Source organism: Macrotis lagotis, chromosome 1 (genome assembly GCF_037893015.1).
Source record: "Macrotis lagotis isolate mMagLag1 chromosome 1, bilby.v1.9.chrom.fasta, whole genome shotgun sequence".
Taxonomy (NCBI): domain Eukaryota; kingdom Metazoa; phylum Chordata; class Mammalia; order Peramelemorphia; family Peramelidae; genus Macrotis; species Macrotis lagotis.
Window position 1 is genome coordinate 172,142 of NC_133658.1, and position 12,890 is coordinate 185,031.

At 37.9% G+C, this 12,890-nt stretch overlaps 1 protein-coding gene across 3 annotated transcripts in view; it reads left to right on the forward strand.

Annotated features, from left to right (window-relative positions):
- Positions 1-6,871, forward strand: part of LOC141493174 (uncharacterized) — a 37,464-nt gene extending 30,593 nt beyond the window's left edge. For all 3 annotated transcript variants that reach the window (XM_074194134.1, XM_074194127.1, XM_074194140.1), the window contains 2 exons: positions 1,095-1,190; positions 5,258-6,871. In XM_074194134.1, coding sequence (XP_074050235.1) covers positions 1,095-1,190; positions 5,258-6,651 — 1,490 coding nt within the window. In that variant the 3' untranslated portion in view covers positions 6,652-6,871. The remainder of the gene's footprint in view (positions 1-1,094; positions 1,191-5,257) is intronic.
- The last annotated feature ends 6,019 nt before the right edge of the window (positions 6,872-12,890 follow it).

Sequence of the window (12,890 nt, forward strand, 5' to 3'; positions counted from 1 at the left end):
GAACAATTCAGTCCAGTGGCCATGAAGGCAGCTGAATCAGGACTAAAGTGTGGAGTGCTTGGAGCTTGGCCAGACATAGAAAACATTAAGGTCATCCACTACATCTCAAGCCATCCTCAGTTATCTAGACTCTGTCTTGCCATTGGACACTGATAACTTTGTAAGAAAAAGTGAGGTTAAAGACTTTGTGCAGCTCTGCCACACTTAAATCCAATTTACTTATGAATCAAAAGACATCGCCCATATCATTTTTACCATTTTTACATTTCAAAGGAAATGTGAGATTCAGTTTAGAGAATCCATCCCAGATGTTCACATGGACTATTTGTGCCCACATCTGTAGAGCATTCTGAGCTCATATTGGTCTGATTAGCCAAGTTGAACTCACTGCAAGATTAGCATAATTATGTCACTTTGGTCCTCGAGGACCAAAGACAAAAACCAATGAAGAAAATGCACCAAGGCCAAATTTTCTGGTTCCAGATTGGTTCTGTAATTTCTCCATCTTCTCCCTAAAACTCCCCAAAATAAATGCTATGAAACCATATTTCAGAAGTCCTGTGGTCCTTGTGTCCATGGCTTTGGTGTTGCTAGGAAGAGCAGACTGTCCAAGAATCAGAATTTGGATCAACCAGGGTTCTGAAGTTCACCACCAGGAGACTCTCACTCAAAGAGATAAACACTTGCAAATGAACAGCATACAAGGTTTACACAAGTTTCAGGAAGGGAGAAACCATTCAGGAGAATAGGGAGATAGATGAAGGATCAAGGTCCTTATTAGGGCTTAAGACTGATCTGGCATAATAACCCTTTGACCCAGGTTTGGGTTTAGGTGTTTCTTCCAGATGGAGCATAACAGGATTGGTGACAGGGAGTTTGGTTGTTCCTTAGAACAGATCACACAACAGTATAATATGGCATGTCTTATTTTAGGTTATCAACATTACAAACACTAATGGGTCAGTGCAGACTTGTATATGTGAACATAATGAAGAGATTCTCCAAGTGGGGCAGTTTATCCACACTCCTTTTCCTAAAGAGGACTAAGTTCCAAGTTTCACTCCAAGCTCATCCTATCTGGTTCTCCATGCCAGGTCTGTCAGTTCCCAGAGAAGATGTGATCTCCTATTTTGAACAAAGGGAAGCACCATGGATACTGAAGCAAGAAGACCTAAGGAGCCATGGTCCAGGTGAGTGAGGGGAAGGCAGGTTTATGAGCTGTGATGATATGAGACTTCTACATTGTGATGAAGCAGGTCTAGATTTGGGGACAGGAAACCTGCTGTGGAATTCTTTTTCAAATATTTTTTAGCAGTTGATTCCTGGGTCAGTTCCTGAACTCCTGAACAGCCTCCATTTCTCCATCTGTAAAATGAAGGGTTGAACTCCTTGGTCTTTCAGCTCTTGCCATTGATCAAGCTATGAACATATAGGAATTCACTGTTTGTTATTTGGAGGCGTGGATCTCTGCTGAAAGTGTAAAGAGGGATTAGGCTACACAACATAAGCTCTTTCTTAGACCTTCCTCAAGTCAACAGAGATTTATTAAGAGGCTGCTACACGCCAGGCCCTAAGCACTGGGGACATAAAGAGATGCAAGGGTCTTCCCCTGTTCTCATGAAGCTCCCAGTCTAGTGGGGCCAACAATACACCAACAAGTATATAGAAACCAACTAGGGACAAGATAGAATAGAGCTAGTGAAGTGAGAGGATGTCCTAAGATTAAGGAGGACTGGGAATGGCTTTATTGTGGAAGGTTGGGCTCTGACTGAGATTTTGGAGATACAGGGCAAGATTCTGGGCAATAAGTGTAGGGAGGAAAACCCACAGAGTCAGAATCGAGGGTGGGGGAGAATGGGGTGAAAGAAGACTGGAAGAGTAAGAGAGGGGTTACATATGATGTGCTTTAATAACCTTAAAACAGATTTTATATTTGATTGTTTTGCTGGGGAGCTGGAGGAGGTTGTTGAGTAGATGGTGACATGGTCAGGTAAGATTTGAAGGAAGATGAACTAGACAACAGGGTAGAGAAATGACCAGTCTGAAGGGAAACCTGAGATGGCTGCACCAACCAGGAGGCTCTTAAATACTTCAGGTGTGAGGTGATTTGAGTCTGAACCAAGAAAGTGACAGTACTGGGGAAGAAGGAGGTAGACCCAAGAGATGTCAACAGGTGGAATCACAGGACTTTGCAACAGATTGAATATGGTAGTAGGGAGGTAGGAGGGAGTATGAGAATGGATGAGCAGTGCCTAACTATGTATTTCTGGGCCTGGACTATTGGGAGGATACTTTGAACAGCATTAGGAATACAGGAAGAAGGGAAGGTTGGCAGAAAGGGAATGAATTTAGTTTTGACCCTGGGAGATGAGAATCAGGCGAAAGTAATGTCCCTAAAACCTAGAAAGGAGAGTGGCCAGAAAAGGGAATAATGGACAAGGAATGGACAAGAAAAGACCAGAATGCAGGGATTGGGGTAGAGATTGGGCCTGGTGTCAGCCCAGGGCACATTCAGGAAATCAATCCACATTGATTAGGCACCTTCTATTTTCAGTACTGTGCTCCCTGCAACAGAAGGTAAGAGACAGTCCCTACTGTCCTGAGCTCAGAATCTAGTTTACAAACAGAGAGATTTTGAGAAGGAACAACATATCATAAACCTCACTCTTGAGTTGATCCACTAGGAAACAAGAGTGGTTTTGAATGGAGATACACTGAGTTCAACAGGGAAATAAAGGAATAAATGGAATGAGGGTAATATGGTATAAGAAGGAGAACAGAATTAGGGGGCACAAAATCAAAAACAAAGCAAAAGGGCTAGCTAGCATTTTCATGGCACTATGTAAAGTTCATGGACATTAAAAATATGATGTCCCTTGAACTCTAGCAAATAGAGGTCCTGTCACTTGCCTGTGGTCTTAAGACCAGCAAGTTTCTGAGGAGGGAATGGAATTCAGGACTTCCTGACTCTAGGCCCAGTATTCTCTTCTTTATGCCACTCATTGTATTCTGGTTTTTAGACAGAATATCTTGAAAATGCTTACACATGAGTAACATGGAAAATGGAAGGAGAATTGAACAAACTCTCTTTCTGAGGGATGGAAATCCATTTTTTTTTAGCTCTCTAATTCATTTTAGCCAAAATGAATTGCTAGTTACTTTTAAAAATATTTATTTGGGGGGCAGCTAGGTGGCTCAGTGGATAGAGCACCAGCCCTGGAGTCAGGAGGACCTGAGTTCAAATCTGGACTCAGACACTTAATAATTACCTAGCTGTGTGGCCTTGGGCAAGCCACTTAACCCCATTGCCTTGCAAAAACCTAAAAAATAACCCATTTATTTTTGTATTGGCTCATGACAAGTAGTTAATTTTTTTATTTTTGCAAGACAATGGCCTTAAACAACTTGCCCAAGGTTACACAGCTATGTAATTATTAAGTGTCTAAAGTCATATTTGAACTCAGGTCCTCCTGACTCCAGGGCTGGTGTTCTATTCACTGCATCACCTAGCTGCCCTGCAAGTAGTTTATTTCATGAAAATACTCTTGAAGATCAAATCTACATCCTGTTCTGGGCTTGTTTGTTTATTTAATAATGTTTATATACAAAACAATTTTTGAAAGAATAGAATTTCTTCAGATATAACTTGTTTTTCCACCACTGGCCAAGTGACTGCACTCTCATTGAAGCTCTACTGAATAACTAACCCAAGTTGCCAGCCAATTCCTTTGAGAAGCTGCCAGATCAAAGAATATTAACATAAATGGAAAACAGGTTCAAATTAGAGAGCTTAACTGAGCAGTGAGTGGTAGGCTAAGGTCTTCTTTTGCAGAAGGGTTGTGGTGGTCCATGATGGTTTCATAATGGCTTCTACCATGCCTGCCTGACAACCATGGTTTTCAAAGAGCTAGAGTGTAAACCCAGGCAACATCTTCATCTGGTGAATATGGCTTTGATGAGCTATAATTGCAATGCCAGACAGACAGTAGGGATCTGTGACCATATGCACATGGATATCAAATTGAGAAATTGAAAAAATGTGCTATAATTTGTCAAAAGCAGAGTTTGATCTAATCACTGCAGGTGTATGATCAAAAGCAGTATATGATCATGATAGTTTGGAATCACTGCTGAAAGAAGTCTTTTATGGTTGAAACATGGATATGTTTTATCCCAATGGATAAATATCTTTGTAACCCAAATGGACAATTATTTGCTGCTTATGGTGAACTCTTCTGAAAGAAATTGACAAATGTTTAGTTCAAATTCCTTGGACTATTATCTCAATCCTTCAAGAGATTTGTGAGGTATTGGTATTGCTGGATGAAAGGTTATGCACATTTTTGTTGCCTTTTGGGCATAATTCCAGATTGCTCTCCAGAAAGGTTGGATGAGTTCACAGTTCCACCAACAATGTATTAGTGTCCCAGATTTCCTACATCCCTTCCAACATTGATCATTGTCCTTTCTGATCATATTGGCCAGTCTAAGAGGTGTGAGATGGCACCTCAGAGATGCTTTAATTTACTTTTCTCTAATAATTAGTGATTTAGAACTTTTCATATGACTATGGATCACTTTGATTTCCTCATCTGTAAATTGCCTTTGCATATCCTTTGACCATTTGTCAATTGGGGAAGGCTTGTTTTTAAAAAAAAAATGGTTATTCCTTATTTATTTAATGGCAACCCCTCAAAAATTAATGAATCAGAACAAAATCTCTTATGCCTCAGGTAAACGCAAAAAATATTGTTGGTATTCTTCATGTGCCCTCTGATACTGCAAGAGGCAAAAAAATCACCAAGGAAATTACATTATATTTATAGGTAGGATATTTCATGAAAGAATTTGAATATTTAGTATTTGTGCACCAAATAACAGCGTATCTGTGAAGAAAGGATGAAAAATGAAGACAGTGGAAGTGAAAACCTCTGTCTAGTCTGTGAAGCCATTTTGAGCTTGTGGCCTGAGTTGTAAATGTAATGAGAATGCCAGCCTAGCCTATGTCATAGGTTTGTAGTGAGAATCCAGTGTGATTGTGTGTGAAGCACTTTGTTTATTAAATCATCCTTGGTTATACTCATTTCAGTTTAAATATTTTTCTTTCTTTGTCTGGGAAAATAGAAAGTAAATGAGTTCGTGTTCTGCCAATGGAGGGAAGGGGATGTGTGTGTGTGTGTGTGTGTGTGTGTGTGTGTGTGTGTGTGTATTGTGTAGAGTGTCTGTGTAGATTTGTTTTATTGTTTGTTTCTTTCAGAAGAGATCAGACTTAAAATGAAAGGAGTACCTACAGAACTTAGCCTTTCCATGGAAGAAACTCATAAGCAAAGACTGATGAGTGATGGGCCTTGTGATTTCACTTGGAGAGAAACCTGTACTACACATCAGAGAATTCAAACTGGAAAGAGACCTTATGACTGTAAACAGTGTGGAAAGACTTTCAGAAGAAGGTCCTATCTTGCTATACATCAGAGAATTCACACTGACAAGAAATCTTATAAATGTAATCAATGTGGAAAGACTTTCAAATATAGAAAGAGTCTTGCTGAGCATCAGAGAATCCACACTAGAAAGAAACTTTATGAATGTAAACAATGTGGAAAGACTTTTACACGGAGCTCCAATCTTACTCAACATCAGAGAATCCACACTGGAGTAAAACTTTATGAATGTAATCAATGTAGAAAGGCTTTTACACATAGGTTCAGTCTTACTGTACACCAGAGAATCCACACTGGAGAGAAACCTTATGAATGTAATCAATGTCGAAAAGTTTTTACACGAAGTGACAGTCTTATTGTACATCAGAGGAAAACTTATGAATGTAGTCAATGTGGAAAAACTTTCAAATGTAGGAAGAGTCTTGCTGATCATCAGAGAATTCATACTGAGGAGAAACTTTATGAATGTAATCCATGTGGAAAGACTTTCAGAGGCAGGAAAAGTCTTGCTGACCATCAGAGAATTCACACTGGTGGGAAACTATATGAATGTAATCAATGTGGAAAGACCTTCAGATGCAAGAAAAGCCTCGATGACCATCAGAGAATTCACACTGGAGAGAAACCTTATGAATGTAACCAGTGTGGAAAGGCTTTTTCACAGAAGACCACTCTTACTGTACATCAGAGAATCCATACTGGAGAAAAACCTTATGAATGTAATCAATGTGGAAAGACTTTTTCACAGAAGACCACACTTACTGCACATCACAGAATCCACACTGGGGAGAAACCTTATGAATGTAAGCAATGTGGGAAGACTTTTTCACAGAAGATAACACTTACTGCACATCAGAGAATCCATACTGGAGAGAAACCCTATGAATGTAATCAATGTGGGAAAACTTTCAAATGTAAAAAAAGTCTTGCTGTACATCAAAGGATCCACACTGGAGAGAAACCTTATGAATGTAATCAGTGTGGAAAGGCTTTTACACAGAGGGCCAATCTTACAGTACATCAGAGAATTCACACTAGAGAGAAACCTTATGATTGTAATCAATGTGGAAAGACTTTTAGAGACAATTCCCATCTTATTAAACATCAGATAATCCACAGTAGAGAGAAACCTTATGAATGTAATCAACACGGTAAAGCCTTCAGGGAAAAGTCAGTCCTTATTTCCCATCAGAGAATTCATAGGAGATAGAAATCTTATAGCTGATATGAATGAGAGAAGGCATTGAAATGGAGTTCAGAGCTTCATAGACAATTCATTCTAGGTATGTCATTGATGTACTCAATGTAGGAAGGCCTTCAGTCAGGGATCATCTTTGACTTTACACCAGAGAATTCATACTGTACAGAAGTCATATGAAGGTGCTCCATGGGGTCATGACTTTCTCTGGAACATGGGGGCCACTGGTGAAGAGTTTAATTTTTGTCTTGAAGTATCAGAATGGTGAAATTAAGGAAGCTAATTTGTGCTGACCTTCCACATTGCAAAACAGCAAAAGGAATTAATCAAATTGCTCATAAACTCACAAATTACAGGAGTGGGTGAAAAAAAGACATCTTGATGTTTTCAAAAACACAATATTCTCAGAATAAGGAAAAGGATGAGCATTAGTATTCTGTAAACTGGGGAACAATCTCTGGAGAATTGAAATCAGAGACGTTTGATCAAAGGTATAAAAATTGGAGCAACTTAGGGGAATTTTGTGCTCTTTTGTGGCCACCTACATGTATGTATTCAGCCCACATTTGGGTTACAAACTCCTCTGCCTTCTGATTTTTGTGATCCAGCATTCCTGATGATAAGGACAGGATTTTCCTGATGTACTTGAAGCAGAGTTGAATTATTAGGTCAAAAAGTTGAGAGGACCTTGCAGCTTCCCACAGATGCTCCTGCCCCACCAGTCTGGAAGGCTATTCTCAAGGAGCTGAATCCTCAGAAGAGGCATCTATGCTGTTTGTCACTTGCACTCAGGGGTTTTGGACAGCCAAAGGGCCCTGTCGCAACTCCTTGAGGAAAAGGTAAATCCAAACTGACCTTTTCCTATGATCTGATCAGCAAAAGGATAAAGAGGATGAAGAGATGAAAACTTTCCTCTGGAAGTTTCAAGGTCTGGGGTGAGTGCAATCTTAACCAACATCAGTAAATGGGGCCATTTCTGTAGACATAGAGTTGTCTATGAAGCTGGCAATACCTCATTTGTGAATCTTTTTTTTTTACAAAAATCGGCATGAAATTGAATAGAGAAATAATCACACTGTCCTGCTCTCATCTTCTGTGTTTTAAGCCGATTCATTGGCACCTTGGTGTCTTGAGCACTGCTCCTCTCATGACCTTCCCCATTTGTTTGTAAATTCCCCTTCATTATAACTGACCAACAAGGATGACCACTTCACTCATTACTCTCTATTCCACAGGGATCATGTCTTTGTTCTCTTATCCCTACCTAGCATTGTTCCCCAACAATGGGGAACACACACACACACACACACACACACACACACACACACACACAGACACACACACGACAAATGATTATTAATAGCTAATGATTTAGGGAAATTCAGAGTTCATCTTTTTCCTATCCTCATTTCAAGACCTCAGTTTCTGAGGGGTAGAGCTAACCTTCTCCTCTATGTGACCCCACCAACCTTATAAGACATCTCTAGTCTAAGGTGAATTTCATTCAATCAAGCTTGGGAGACCCTTTCATCAAAATTACCCAAGACTGGAGGTGGAGCCAAGATGGTGGAGAGAAACCAGGAAGTTGACTGAGCTCTCCCTAGTTTCCCCTGGAAACAACAATAAATCAAGTCTCTAAAAAATTCTAGAGTGACAGAATTCACAAGGAGGTGGAATGAAACAATTTTCTAGATAAGATAACTTGGAAGGACTTCAAGCAAACATCTGTCTCAGTGGGATAAGAGGTGAATGGATTCCACTCCAGCCAAAGATTCTTAGCCACAGGACAGATCAGTAACCAAGAGCCCAGAGCCCTGGCTCAGCATGCCAATGGCAAAACAGGCAGGCTGTGAGATCTCCAGCTCTAGAAAAAGCAACAAATTGCCAACTCTGGAGCCCAGAACATTACAGGTGCAAGTCTACCAGATCACTCAGAGTAGTGGGCAAGCCACCAGTACCTAAGGCACTGGAGCAGAAAGCCAGTGACCAGACTCCTGGAGCCCAGCACAAGAAGCTTTGGATAATGGCCCCTGTGCCTCAGAAGAAGAGATCAATTTTAAAAAGTGAACAAGAAATAGAGAAGACCTGCCCAACCACAGAAAGCTAATATGATAACAGGGAAATTTCAAATACAAACTTAAAAGAGGTCTAAATGTCAATGCCATGCAAAATCTCAAAGGAGAATATGAATTGATTTCAAGCCCAAAAGGTTTTCTTGGGAGATCTCAAAAAGAATTTTAAAAATCAGATAAGAGAAACAGAAGAAGAATTGGGAAAGAAAGGAGAGATATGAAAAAGAGTCAACAGTTTGAAAAAGGAAAGACAGAATTGACTGAAGACAACAATTCCTTGAAAAATACAATTGGTCAAAGGAGGGAGGAAAATCCACTGAATAAAATAACTCCTTAAAAAGTAGAATCTACCAAATAGAGGTGGTTAATAGAATTTTGCTAAGCCAGTCTCTAACCTGGGTAAAATGGAGCAAGTCAGTGACAGTGTCAGTAATGAAGTAGTAGTTTCTTTTCATTATAAGTAACAGATTTGCAAATTGGGATTTCTCCACTTTGCTGAACTGGAATTATATATATGAAATAAGTGGGAAGGGAGGGAAAAAGAGGAGTGGTTTTCTCAGAAAAAGCTATCTAGTATAGGACAATACAAATATTCCCAAATCCTGTGAAAATGATTAAGTTGATTGTTTAGTCTTGGGGATACTAAAGCTTGGGTACAGAAAAGCTTATACACTTTTCTGATTCATTTCACTTAATATAAGCAAGTACAGGCCAGAGAAATAATGCAGCCTTCTCAGGTTAAGAAATTACTCCAGGCTATTTTGTTGTCTCTAACTCCCAATCCAGAGTTTCCTGGGGAAATGATCTCTAGAAACAAAATTATTGGTAAATTCATTGTACATCAGACTGATCAGTATAAAAATCATAATTCTCATTTGACAAGGGACAAAAACTAACTGAAGAAAATGATTCCTTAATTATGATCAAGTGAGTGGAAGCTAATGACAATGACATAAAAAATTAGTCAAACAAGTTAAAAGAATGAAAAAATAGAAGAAAATGTAAGCTAACTAACTGGGAAAAAAATTGACCTGAGAAATAGGTCCAAAGAGATAATTTAAGAATTATTGAACTATCTGAAAGCCATGATAAAAAAAATCTGAATAGAATCTTTCAAGAAATTAGCAAGGAAAACTGCCTTGTTACCCTAAAACCAGAGAGCAAAATGATGATGTTTATGTTTGTCCTTCATTCTCGAAGAAGATGATGACATCAGGGAGGTGATGCCATTATAAGCACAAGAACTGATTTGTGTGAGGGGGTGCTGTGCCAAGTCACCAGGCCCATTTTCTCCTCTGAAGTCATCTGGATCCAGTGGCCATATATGAATCCAGATGACTGAAGATGGCCCTGGATGCAAGGTAATCAGGGTTAGGTGATCTGTCCAAGGTCACACAGTAAGTGCCTGAAGTTATATTTGAACTTAGGTCTTCCTGACTTCAGGATCAGTGCTCTTACCCACTGTGCCATCTAGCTACCCTCAGGGGAAGAAAGATGGGCATTCAATGAAATAGGGTATTTTCAAACTTTCCTGATGAAAAGAGCAGAGCTAAACAGAAAATTTTATCTTCAAATACAAGACTCAAGTTTAGCATAAGCAGGTAAACATGAAAGAAAAAAATTTTAAAGGTTAAATTACTTACATCCCTCCCTACACAGGGAGATATTTGTAATTCTGGAGAACTGAATCTCTATTAGGTCACTTAGTGTATACATAGAGGATATAGGTATAAATTGACTTTGATATAATGATATAAAAAATAAAAGGATTGTACTGGGAGAAAAAGAAAGGAGAATGCAGAATGGAGTAAATTATATCACATGGGGGCGGCTAGGTGGCACAGTGGATAGAGCACTGGCCTTGGAGTCAGGAGTACGTGAGTTCAAATCCGACCTCAGACACTTAATTACCTAGTCGTGTGGCTTTGGGCAAGCCACTTAACCCCATTGCCTTGCAAAATCTAAAAAAAAAATTATATCACATGAAGAGGTGCAAAATACTTCTAATATAGAAAAAGAAGGTGGGGGTGGATATTGTTTAAATCTTTCATAAGACTTGGCTCAAAGAGTTAATAACATACACACTCATTTGAGTACAGAAATTTAACTTATTTCATAGAGAAGTAGGAGGGGAAGGGGAAAAGAAAAGGGAGGGTAGCTGATAAAAGGGAGAGCAGAAGTAGGAAGAAATAAGGAAAAGAAAAGGGAGGGGAGAATGAGGGAGGCAATAGTCAGAAGCAAAATACTGGTAAGGAGGGACAGACTGAAAGGAGACAAGTATAAATGGGGAAGGGGAAAGAAATAGGATGAAGTACAGCTAGTAATCATAACTATGAGTGGGTTAAACTCTCCCATAAAACAGAAACAGATAACAGTGAATTAAAAATAAAATCCTATAAAATGTTTTCAAGAAACATTTGAAGCAGAGATACAGAGTAAAAGTTGAATTCACTACCAATGAAGAGGAAATCAAAATAATAATTAAGAACTATTTTGCCCAATGTCTACCAATAAATCTAACAATGGAAGTGAAATGGATGAATATTAACAAAAATATAAACTGCCCAGATTAGCAGAGGAAATGAAATACTGAAATAATTCCATTTTAGAAGAAGCAATTGAGGAAGCCATCAATAAATTCCCATTTTAAAAAAAAAACCTCCAGGGTCAAATGAATTTTCCTTTTATAAAAAAAAATTATTTAAGGCAATGGGGTTAAGAGTGACTTGCCCAAGGTCACACAGCTAGGCAATTATTAAATATTTGAGGTCACATTTGAACTCAGGTCCTCCTGACTCCAGGGTCAGTGCTCTATCCACTGCACCACCTAGCTGCCCCATCAAATGGATTTTCAAGTGGATTCTATCAGATATAGAAAGAACAAATAATTCTAATAATATATAAACTATTTGAAAAAATAGATGAAAAAGGTATCCTACTAAATTATTTAATAACCCAAATATAGTGCTGATCCTTAAATCAGGATTAGCCAAAACAAAGAAAATAACAGATCAAATTAAGTAAAATATTAGCAAAGAGATTACAGCAATGTATTAACATGGTAATACACTATGATCAGATGAGATTTGTACCAGCAATGCATGGGTGGCTCAATATTAGGAAAACTGTCAGCATAATTTACCATATGAGTAACAAAACAAAGATAAATTATATAATTATCTTGATAGATAATTGAGAAAGCTCATTCCTATTAAGAAAAACAGTAGTCAGTATAGGAATAAATGTATTTTTGTCTTGAATGATAAGTAGTTTCTATCTAAAACCATCAGTAAGTATTATACATAATGGAGAAAATCTAGAAGCTTTCCCAATAAGACAAGGGGTAAAACAATGATACCCATTATCACCATTATTATTCAGTATTATATTAGAAATGTTAACTTTAGCAATAATAGAAGAAAAAGAAGTTGAAGGAATTAGAATAGGCAATAAAGAAATAAAACTTATTCTTTGAAGATGATAATGATGGTATAGTTAGAGAATAAACTAAAAAAAATGACTTGAAACAAACTTTAGCAAAGTTGCAGGATACAAAATAAACCCAGTATTTCTATATATGACCAATTAAACTTAGCAAGAGAAAGGAAGAGAGATTCCCTTTAAAGTTAATTGTAGGCAGTATAAAATACTTGAGAATCTACCTGCCAAGACAAATCCAGAATCTATATGAACACAATTACAAAATACTTCACACAAAGTCAGATCAAAAGATTTGTAAAAATGTCAATTGCTCCTGGGTAGGCTGAGTTAATACAGTAAAAACGATAATTCTACCTAAATTAATTCATTTATTCAATGCCATAGCAGATTACCAAAAAAATATAAAATATAGTGCTAGAAAAATAAAATTCATCTGCAAGAATAAAAGATCAAGAAAATCAAGGGAATTAATGAAAAGAATGCAAAGAAAGGAATAATTTATCTGTCAGATCTGTGGAGAACATTTATGACCAAACAAGATAAAGGCAAAATTATAAAATGCATTTTGACTGCATTAAATTTTTTTGCACAAATCAATGTGACCAAGATTAGAAGGAAAACAGAAAGATGAGATATTATTTTTAGTGTTTCTGATAGACTTCATTTCTTAATTGTGTAGAAAACTGAGTCAAATTTTTAAGAATATAATTCATTCCCCAATTTATAAATGATCAGAGA